At 43.3% G+C, this 11,750-nt stretch overlaps 1 protein-coding gene across 2 annotated transcripts in view; it reads right to left on the reverse strand.

Moving 5' to 3' along the window:
* LOC129851522 (integrin alpha-7-like) overlaps positions 1-9,383 on the reverse strand; it is a 124,694-nt gene extending 115,311 nt beyond the window's left edge. For both annotated transcript variants that reach the window (XM_055918147.1, XM_055918146.1), the window contains exon 1: positions 8,565-9,383. In XM_055918147.1, the coding sequence (XP_055774122.1) occupies positions 8,565-8,770 (206 nt within the window). In that variant the 5' untranslated portion in view covers positions 8,771-9,383. The remainder of the gene's footprint in view (positions 1-8,564) is intronic.
* Positions 9,384-11,750: the final 2,367 nt, after the last annotated feature.

Genomic DNA, 11,750 nt, shown 5'->3' on the forward strand with positions numbered 1-11,750 from the left:
CCCCCACAAAGAAGAAACCATAGAAATGAATGTGAAAAACTGCATCTCCTCTTTTCCTGCACGTTTGGTAGTGGTAGTCGAGCGAGTTTTCCGTCGTCCGTAGCTAGTGCAGTGATACCCACAAGGATGAGCTTGCTTTGAAGTGGGACCGGTTTGTGCGGTTGGAGTGAGGGAACCGCAAGCCCATCTACTGTATGCAGTGCTCATACAGACTCCGACTGAAACCAGATGCTGTGCCGAACATGAATGTGAAGGATGCAACCTCTGTTCCCTACCGACCTACCGGTACATCGCGAGCGTCAGCAGTGATGGAGATGAACCGGGTATATTCAATGTGGATTTACCACACTGTATCGCTATTGGATTAGCTGACTCTCCCTCAGCAGGCTAGTAGGGCTAACATAGCAGGCTAGTTGGCTAGCAACCTTGCAAGTTGATTTGTAACAATAAACTCATAAAGTATTTGCCTGTTAGTTGGCTGAACATTTTACTGAAACCAGTAGTCATGAGCACAAACTATTTTGTTTAATTCAAAGTTATACATTTGAAGTTATTTCTGTTAGAGTTTGACATTTATAGGGACAAGGCTGTCTTGCTGGGTCCTCCATATTACATTTTCCCAACATGACTTCAGCATTTTCTAGAATTCTGATAACTGGAAAAATAGAGTAATGAGGTGTGATGTTGTATTGGGACTTTTGAAGCAGATGCAGATCTTACATGTGGTTTATACTACCTACCGTTTAAACCAAATCTAAACTTTGCAGAAATGCATTCATACAGTTTCTTGACTGTGTCCAACTCGTTAATAATCACTGAAATGAAATGCTAGACAGTCAGGGAGCATCAAAACGTCTCCAAACTGTTGATAAGGGACTATTTTTAGCACATTTGAACCACAATCAAATATAACCCATTCTCAGTGCGACCCTCAGGTGTTCCGGCTGATTTCCTCCTCTTCGTCTGAAGAGGAGGTGTAGGGATCGGACCAAAACGCAGAGTGGAAAGTGTCCATGATTTATTAACAATAAACTGAACACTACAAGAAACAAAATAACAAAAGAGAATCTAACCGACAAACAGTCCCGTGTGGCAGGAACACTGACACGAAATACAAACACCCACAAAACACACGTGAAACCCCGGCTGCCTAAGTATGATTCTCAATCAGGGACAACGATTGACAGCTGCCTCTGATTGAGAATCATACCAGGCCGACACACAAAATCCCCGAACTAAAAATCACACATTGATAACCCACCCCAACTCACGCCCTGACCATACTAAATAAATACAAAAACAAGGAAAACAGGTCAGGAACGTGACATCAGGACTACATTGAAGACCGAAAGCAGCTTCCAGGTCAAATGCGTTTAACACCGCTGGCTTAGAACCAACTCTACTGATGAGAAGAGAAACCACTGGGTAAAATGGCCACTCAAACAAGTTTGCAGGATATTCTCCAATAATATGGCTTGAACAGCTCTTGCCTAACAGCAGAACAGCCTACTGGAGATATAACATGAGTAACTACACTTGTTACGGCAAGTTGCTTATTTTGAAATGCACTGGGATGGGTAGGAGGGGCTACCGGCGCAGGTGTCCCGGTTAGAGGACAAGGATAGGGAGAGAGACTTGAGGTTCTGTTTGAGAGAGTCTGAGCTCCCATGTATTTCCTCCAATCAAACATAGTCCTTCATTTCCATCGACTTGTGTGGTTTGAGTATTAGACACACAGATTATTGAAATATACTGGTAAATGCTGGAGAGTTTGTACTACAGCCTGGATCGTTTGGCACAGCAACTAAAAGACAAAGGAACTCAGGTATTTAACAAATGAAATTGCTTGCAGGTGTGCTCAGAGCATAGATATTTATAGAGGTCTCTAGTGCCCAAAAGGCTATATAACATGGGTAGCACCATTAATTAAGGACTGTGTATAGCCTCGCTACTGTTATTTTTCACTGTTTTTTTACTGTTGTTTTTATTACTTTACTTAAGTACGCTTTTCACTGTAAGGTTGTATTCTGTTGTATTCGGCGCACGTGACATATACACTTTAGGGTATGTCTCTATGAGATTGGCACATCTAGCCACTGGGATTTTTGCCCATTCTTCAAGGCAAAACTTCTCCAGCTCCTTCAAGTTGGATGGGATCTATACACTCTATACACTTTTATTGGACTGCTACTTTGCGATCTATATACATCTCTATGACTCTGAGGTGCCTGCAAAGAAATGGTCAGTTTATCTAAAAAGGCTAAGAAAAAAACGGAAGCTTTTTCTACAATACTCAACACCAATTCCGAGTAATTAAGCATTTCTCAATCTAGAAAATTGCTTCTTTCAATATCAGTGCTTCTGCTGAAGAGCCATATAAGACAAGAAAACCCCCTGTAAACATTCTAAAAGTCAGAGCTGACATCATCATTTACTCATGCCTGGCTTGGAGGATGTGATCCTGTCCTATGTTCCAGGTACATCAACAACAACCAGCAGCATCTGTTACACACAAACACACTCTGATATAAACACACACACTGTAACATAAACACAAATGCACCACCCATAAAGTACTGCAGCATGTCTGTCCACTGCTGAACCGTGTCAGTAAACTCTGAGTAAAACCTCTCTCGCTCTCTCTCTCGCTCTCTCTCTCTCTCTCTCTCTCTCTCTCTCTCTCTCTCTCTCTCTCTCTCTCTCTCTCTCTCTCTCTCTCTCTCTCGCTCTCTCTCTCTCTCTCTCTCTCGCTCTCGCTCTCGCTCTCGCTCTCTCTCTCTGTCTCTCTCTCGCTCTCTCGCTCTCTCTCTCTCGCGCTCTCTCTCTCTCGCGCTCTCTCTCTCTCTCTCTCGCTCTCTCGCTCTCTCGCTCTCGCTCTCTCCCCTCCAGATGTACCTGCAGGTTCAGCTGTACAGTCAGTCAATTCAATTCAAAGGTCTTTATTGGCATGGGAAACATATGTTAACATTGCCAAAGCAAGTGAAATAGATAATAAACAAAATTGAAATAAACTATCAGAAATTAACAGTAAACATTACACTCACACAAGTTCCAAATGAATAGAGACATTTCAAATGTCCTATTATGGCTATGTACAGTGTTGTAACGATGTACAAATAGTTAAAGTACAAAAGGGAAAATAAATAAACATAAATATAGGTTATATTAACAATGGTGTTTGTTCTTCACTGGTTGCCCTTTTCTTGTGGCAACAGGTCACAAATCTTTCTGCTGTGATGTTATACTGTGTTATTTCACCTAATAGATATGGGAGTTAATCACAATTGGATGTTTCTAATTCTTTGTGGGTCTGTGTACTCAGAGAACCCCTTGGCGTTTTCCTATTTAGTTGCATTACAACCTGTAATTTGAATGGATTTTTATTTGCATTTCATGTAACGGACATATACAAAATTGTCCAAATTGTTGAAGTGAAATTTAAAAAATAACTTGTTTCAGAATAATTTCAAAAAATAAAAAATCGAAAAGTGGTGCGTGCATAATTATTCACCCCCTATGCTATGAAGCCGCTAAATAAGATCTGGTGCAACCAATTACCTTTATAAGTCACATAATTAGTTAAATAAAGTCCACCTGTGTTCAATCTAAGTATCACATGATCTCAGTATAAATACACCTGTTCTGAAAGGCCCCAGAGTCTGCAACACCACTAAACAAGAGGCACCACCAAGCTAGTGGTACCATGGAGACCAAGGAGCTCTCTAAACAGGTCAGGGGCAAAGTTGTGGAGAAGTACAAATCAGGGTTGGGTTATAAAAAAATATCAGAAACTTTGAACATCCCACAGAGCACCATTAAATCTGTTATAAAAAAATAGAAAGAATATGGCACCACAACAAAACTGCCCTCCAGAAATCAGAGAGGCAACAAAAAGACCAACGATAACCCTGAAGGAGCTGCAAAGCTCCATAACGGAGAATGAAGTATCTGTCTGTAGGACCACTTTATGCCGCACACTCCACAGAGCTGTGCTTTACAGAAGAGTAGCAAGAAAAAAGACATTGAATAAAGAAATAAGCAAACATGTTTGGTGCTCGCCAAAAGACATGTGGGAGACTCCCGAAACTTAAGGAAGAATGTACTCTGGTCAGACGAGACTAAAATGTAGCTTTTGGGCGATCAAGGAAAAAGCTATATCTGCCGCAAATTCCAACACCTCTCATCACCCAGAGAACACCATCCCCAAAGTGAAGTTTGGTGGTGGCAGCATCATGCTGTGGGGATGTTTTCATCGGCAGGGACTGGGAAACTGGTCAGAATTGAAGGAATGATGGATGGCGCTAAATACAGGGAAATTTTTGAGGGAAACCTGTTTCAGTCTTCCAGAGATTTGAGACTGGGACCGAGGTTCACCTTCCAACAGAACAATGACCCTAAGCATACTGTTAAAGCAACATGCAAATGGTTTAATGGGAAACATTTAAATGTCTTGGAATTTCCTAATCAAAGCCCAGACCTCAATCTAATTGAGAATCTGGGGTATGACTTAAATATTGCTGTACACCAATGGAGCCCATCCAACTTGAAGGAGCTGGAGCAGTTTTTCCTTGAAGAATGGGCAAAACTCCCAGTGGCTAGATGTGCCAAGCTTATAGAGACATACCCCAAGAGACTTGCAGCTGTAATTGCTGGAAAAGGTGTTTCTACAAAGTATTGACTTTAGGGGAGTGAATAGTTCTATGAGAATAGTCCACTCTTCCTATCACGCTGAGCCTTTGTCCACTCTTCCTACCACGCTGCACCTTGATCCACTCTTCCTACCATGCTGCACGCTCAAGTTTTCTGTTTTTTTGTCTTGTTTCTTGCTTTTTTCACAATAAATAAAAAAATTGCATCTTCAAAGTAGTAGGCATGTTGTGTAAATCAAATGATACAAACCCCCCAAAAAACTATTTTAATTCCAGGTTGTAAGGTAAAAAAATTGGAAAAATGCCAATGAGGGTGAATATTTTCGTAAGCCACTGTGTCTCTAATATGGTCATACATTTAGCAGGAGGTTAGGAAGTGCAGCTCAGTTTCCATCTCATTTTGTGGGCAGTGTGCATATAGCCTGTCTACTCATGAGAGGCAGGTCTGCCTATGGCGATCTTTCTCAATAGCAAGGCTATGCTCATTGAGTCTGTACATAGTCTCTCCTTAAGTTTTGGTCAGTCAGTGGTCAGGTAGTGTAATTTGCTGCTGTGGACTCTCTGTTTAAGGGCCAAATAGCATTCCTGTTTGCACTGTTTTGTTTGTTAATTCTTTCCTATGTATCAAGTAGTTATATTTTTGTTGATGAATTGAGTTGCTGTCCTGGGACTCTGTGTGGTCTGTTTGTGTACAGAGTCCCAGGACCAGCTTGCTTAGGGGACTATTCTCCAGGTTCATCTCTCTGTAGGTGATGGCTTTGTTATGGAAGGTTTGGGAATCACTTCCTTTTAGGTGGTTGTAGAATTTAACGGCTCTTTTTTTTTCTTGTAGAATCTTTTCTGGATTTTGATAATTAGTGGGTATTGTTCCTAATTCTACTTTGCATAAATTACTTGGTGTTTTACATTGTACACGAAGGAGGATGTTTTTGCAGAATTCTCCATGGAGTGTCTCAATTTGGTGTTTGTCACATTTTGTGAATTCTTAGTTTGTGAGCAGACCTCACAACCATAAATGTCAATGGGTTCTATAACTGATTCAAGTATTATTAGCCAGATCCTAATTGGTATGTTGAATTTTATGTTCCTTTTGATGGCTTACAAGGCCCTTCTTGCCTTGTCTCTCAGATCGTTCACAGCTTTGTGGATGTTACTTGGGGGGTGGCAGGTAACCTAGAGGTTAAGAACATTCAGACAGGAACAGAAAGTTCTCTGGTTCGAATCCCCGAGGCGGCAAGGTGGAAATAACAACCACAACTGCTCCCCGGTCCCTGATGACGTGGCCCCTCGCCAATTTAGAGGGGTTGGGTTAAATGCGAAAGACACATTTCGGTTGAATGTTATTCAATCATGCAACTGACCAGTTATCCTCTTTCCCTATCTGTGTTGCCGAGGTAGGTATATATTTTTGGTGTCTAGATGGAATTTGTATTTGTGGTCCTGACAACTGGACCTTTTTTGAAATACCATTATTTTTGTCTTACTGAGATTTACTGTCAGGGCCCAGGTCTGACAGTATCTGTGCAGAAGATCTAGGTGGTGCTGTAGGCCCTCCTTGGTTGGGGACAGAAGCACCAGATCATCAGCAAACAGTAGACATTTGACTTCAGATTCTAGTAGGGTGAGGCCGGGAGCTGCAGACTGTTCTAGTGCCTTCGCTAATTCATTAATATACAGTATATTTTGAAAGGGTGGGGCTCAAGCTTCATCCCTGTCTCAACCCACGGCCATGTGGAAATAAATCAGTATGTTTTTAACTGCACACTTGGTGTATGTGTACATGGATTTCATAATGTCGTATGTTTTTCCCCCCAACACTGCATTTCATCACTTTATATAGCAGACACTCATGCCAAATTGAGTCAAAAGCTTTTTTGAAATCAACAAAGCATGAGAAGTCTCTCTCCTCTCCTTAAGATCTATGCTGCTTCTGCTGTACAGTCAGTCTCTCTCTCCTCTTCTCCAGATCTACCTGCTGATTCAACGCTACAGTCTCTCTCTCCTCTTCCCCAGATCTACCTGCGGATTCAACACTACAGTCTCTCTCTCCTCTTCTCCAGATCTACCTGCGGATTCAACACTACAGTCTCTCTCTCCTCTTCTCCAGATCTACCTGCTGATTCAACGCTACAGTCTCTATCTCCTCTTCTCCAGATCTACCTGCTGATTCAACGCTACAGTCTCTCTCTCCTCTTCTCCAGATCTACCTGCTGATTCAACACTACAGTCTCTCTCTCCTCTTCTCCAGATCTACCTGCTGATTCAACGCTACAGTCTCTCTCTCCTCTTCTCCAGATCTACCTGCGGATTCAACGCTACAGTCTCTATCTCCTCTTCTCCAGATCTACCTGCTGATTCAACGCTACAGTCTCTCTCTCCTCTTCTCCAGATCTACCTGCGGATTCAACGCTACAGTCTCTATCTCCTCTTCTCCAGATCTACCTGCTGATTCAACACTACAGTCTCTATCTCCTCTTCTCCAGATCTACCTGCTGATTCAACACTACAGTCTCTATCTCCTCTTCTCCAGATCTACCTGCTGATTCAACGCTACAGTCTCTCTCTCCTCTTCTCCAGATCTACCTGCGGATTCATCGCTACAGTCTCTCTCTCCTCTTCTCCAGATCTACCTGCTGATTCATCGCTACAGTCTCTCTCTCCTCTTCTCCAGATCTACCTGCGGATGCAACGCTACAGTCTCTTTCTCCTCTTCTCCAGATCTACCTGCTGATTCAACACTACAGTCTCTCTCTCCTCTTCTCCAGATCTACCTGCTGATTCAACGCTACAGTCTCTCTCTCCTCTTCTCCAGATCTACCTGCTGATTCAACACTACAGTCTCTATCTCCTCTTCTCCAGATCTACCTGCTGATTCATCACTACAGTCTCTATCTCCTCTTCTCCAGATCTACCTGCTGATTCAACACTACAGTCTCTATCTCCTCTTCTCCAGATCTACCTGCGGATTCAACGCTACAGTCTTTCTCCTCTTCTACAGATCTACCTGCTGATTCAACGCTACAGTCTCTCTCTCGCTCTCTCTCGCTCTCTCTCTAGTCAGTCTCACACCTGCCTGACACGTTATCCCACATGAAAAGTGTTACAGGGTGCCCTCTCTGTACACACACACACGTGATTATTATTATACACAGTACACACACACCCATAATGAAACTACTGATTCCAGTGCTTCTAAATGATATCGATACCTGAATGACTGAATCCAAGGACTGCATGATGCAATCAGTTCAATGTAGAAATGCTGATTTACTGCTCAAGTTTAACTCAATCACTACGGTCCTGTATTACTGCTTCCGTTTAACTCAATCAGTACAGTCCTGTATTACTGCTTCCGTTTAACTCAGTCAGTACGGTCCTGTATTACTGCTTCAGTTTAACTCAGTCAGTACGGTCCTGTATTACTGCTTCAGTTTAACTCAGTCAGTACAGTCCTGTATTACTGCTTCAGTTTAACTCAGTCAGTACAGTCCTGTATTAGTGCTTCAGTTTAACTCAATCACTACGGTCCTGTATTACTGCTTCAGTTTAACTCAGTCAGTACGGTCCTGTATTACTGCTTCAGTTTAACTCAGTCAGTACGGTCCTGTATTACTGCTTCAGTTTAACTCAATCAGTACAGTCCTGTATTACTGCTTCAGTTTAACTCAATCCGTACGGTCCTGTATTACTGCTTCAGTTTAACTCAATCAGTACAGTCCTGTATTACTGCTTCAGTTTAACTCAATCAGTACAGTCCTGTATTACTGCTTCAAAGACGTGAAGTGGAAATAGATTCATGCATATTGAATGTGTATAAAGGATTTAGAAAATGTACAAAATATACCAATATGTACGTTAAAACACACACACAAACGTTGCTATTCGTGCTACTGTATGCGGCTGTAGTCGACTTACCAACTGTGTGGTTCTGGGGTGAGTTGCTGGTGAAGTGCTACAGAAAATCCAAAAAAGCTCCCTTTCTCCCCCTCCTTGATCAGAGTCATGCTAGCATCCAGGTTGAACCCTGCGACCGTCAGGGAATACAGGGAGAGAAGGAGCAAAAGGAGAGGAAGACACCAGGGCGGTGAAAGAGAGACTCCATGTACCACGTGTGGTGCCATAGTCCTAGAGAATGAGCAGGTCCCTCAGCAGAGCAGAGCAGAGCAGGTCCTTCAGCAGAGCAGAGCAGGTCCTTCAGCAGAGCAGAACAAGTCCCTCAGCAGAGCAGAACAATTCCCTCAGCAGAGCAGAACAGGTCCCTCAGCAGAGCAGAACAAGTCCCTCAGCAGAGCAGAACAAGTCCCTCAGCAGAGCAGAACAGGTCCCTCAGCAGAGCAGAACAGGTCCCTCAGCAGAGCAGAACAAGTCCGTCAGCAGAGCAGAACAAGTCCCTCAGCAGAGCAGAACAGGTCCCTCAGCAGAGCAGAACAGTCCTTCGGCAGAGCAGAGCAGGTCCCAGTTCAGTTAGAGATGAATAAAGAGTTGTATAATTATTGTGTTTAAATTGATGAGCAGCAAAGAGAGAATGGGTATCTGCTATTTGAATCTCCTGGATTGGTATATTTCCCTTGTTTCCTTCTCTCCTTCTCTCTCTCTCCTCCTCCGTTTTCTGCTGTCAGTCTGCAGAGCAGCCTGAGAAAATGTGGCTGTGTCCGAGTTACTGTAGCTTGTGTGTGAGAGTGTGTGTGTGTGAGGTGTGTGTCCATCCCCCTCCTCTGCTGTGTGACAGAGAGAGACAGAGGACAAGTGCCTTGAATAGCCCACTCCTCCCCTACCCTACTCTTTCAATCCCTCTCTCTCTCCCATCCTGCTCTCTCTCTCTCTCTCTCTCTCTCTCTCCCATCCTGCTCTCTCTCTCTCTCTCTCCCATCCTGCTCTCTCTCTCTCTCTCCCATCCTGCTCTCTCTCTCTCTCTCTCTCTCTCCCATCCTGCGCTCTCTCTCTCTCTCTCTCTCTCGCTCTCGCTCTCGCTCTCGCTCTCGCTCTCGCTCTCGCTCTCTCTCTCTCTCTCTCTCTCTCTCTCTCTCTCTCTCTCTCTCTCTCTCTCTCTCTCTCTCTCTCTCTCGCTCTCTCGCTCTCTCGCTCTCTCGCTCTCTCGCTCTCTCTCTCTCTCTCTCTCTCTCTCTCTCTCTCTCTCTCTCTCTCTCTCTCTCTCTCTCTCTCTCTCTCTCTCTCTCTCTCTCTCTCAGCTGACATCAACACTTAAGGGACTGCTGCCAAAATACCGAGCTGAGTTGTCAAGATACTTGGACTCAGTTGAATAGGAAAAGACTGAAAAGAAAGTATGAGAGTTTTTTTATCTATTAAACTCACAGTGTTTAAAAGGCATTTTTTTCCGTCTGCAGTAACTGTAACAGGTGTCTGGTTATCTGAGAAGAAAAGAAGGGGGAACATGATATTTAGAAAACATTGAAGATACCTCTGGCAGGAGAACACGGCTGATCAATAATCAAACATTGAAGATACCGCTGGCAGGAGAACACGGTTGATCAATAATCAAACATTATACCTCTGGCAGGAGAACACGGCTGATCAATAATCAAACTTTGAGATACCTCTGGCAGGAGAACACGGCTGATCAATAATCAAACATTGAAGATACCTCTGGCAGGAGAACACGGCTGATCAATAATCAAACATTGAAGATACCTCTGGCAGGAGAACACGGTTGATCAATAATCAAACATTGAAGATACCTCTGGCAGGAGAACACGGTTGATCAATAATCAAACATTGAAGATACCTCTGGCAGGAGAACACTGCTGATCAATAATCAAACATTGAAGATACCTCTGGCAGGAGAACACGGCTGATCAATAATCAAACATTATACCTCTGGCAGGAGAACACGGCTGATCAATAATCAAACATTGAAGATACCTCTGGCAGGAGAACACGGCTGATCAATAATCAAACATTGAAGATACCTCTGGCAGGAGAACACGGCTGATCAATAATCAAACATTGAAGATACCTCTGGCAGGACAACACAGCTGATCAATAATCAAACATTGAAGATACCTCTGGCAGGAGAACACGGCTGATCAATAATCAAACATTATACCTCTGGCAGGAGAACACGGCTGATCAATAATCAAACATTGAAGATACCTCTGGCAGGAGAACACGGCTGATCAATAATCAAACATTATACCTCTGGCAGGAGAACACGGCTGATCAATAATCAAACATTGAAGATACCTCTGGCAGGAGAACACGGCTGATCAATAATCAAACATTGAAGATACCTCTGGCAGGAGAACACTGCTGATCAATAATCAAACATTGAAGATACCTCTGGCAGGAGAACACAGCTGATCAATAATCAACTGAAGGTCTTCTTTCTTCTTCTCCTTTACAGAGAACATTCTGGGCCGGAATCCCATCACTTCCAGTAATTCAGAATTAGAAAAAGAGGAAAATGACATTTTAAAAAATAAGGAAATTAGCTGTAGATAGCTGCTAGCCGAAAAATATAATTGAAGATAGCTGTTAGCTGCTGGAGAAACATGGTTATCAATAAAGTTTTATAAAAGTATTTTTTTTCTTTCAGAGATCTGGAATCTGGGCTGGAGTCCAGTGATCTGGAATGGACCTCCCTGACAACAGTGCAAAGTAATATGCACAGTGACCCACGATATGTAAGGACAACCCTGTGAGGGGATCAAGCGGAGAGTAACAGAAGCATCTGTGCTGTGGCATGAAAATGTGACCCAGAATTACAGGAAAACAACATTTTTGATCAATTTTAGAAGAAGGTTGTAATGTAACAAAATGTGGAAAAGAGGAAGGGGTCTGAATACTTTCCCGAATGCACTACCTGCTCTGCCACACCAAAGTCCCAGTGTCCAGTCACTCATGCCCTCGCAGCATTGTCCACAATTGTGGGAATGTTGTTGTATCCGGCCAGCCACAGCTGTTCTGATTGGACCAGCTGATTCCTGTCCTCCTGTCACTAACCTGACGTAGCAGGCGTAAAAGAAACGCCTGGAACTAGATCCCTCTACATGCTAGTCTTGACAAGAAGGGGAGGTTCTCTTCTGCACAGTTCAACCAATCCAGAAAAGGTGGGGGAGGAGTTAACTTCTTCAGGCTGCAGGG

This window comes from Salvelinus fontinalis, chromosome 3 (assembly GCF_029448725.1).
Source record: "Salvelinus fontinalis isolate EN_2023a chromosome 3, ASM2944872v1, whole genome shotgun sequence".
NCBI classification, from domain to species: Eukaryota; Metazoa; Chordata; class Actinopteri; order Salmoniformes; family Salmonidae; genus Salvelinus; species Salvelinus fontinalis.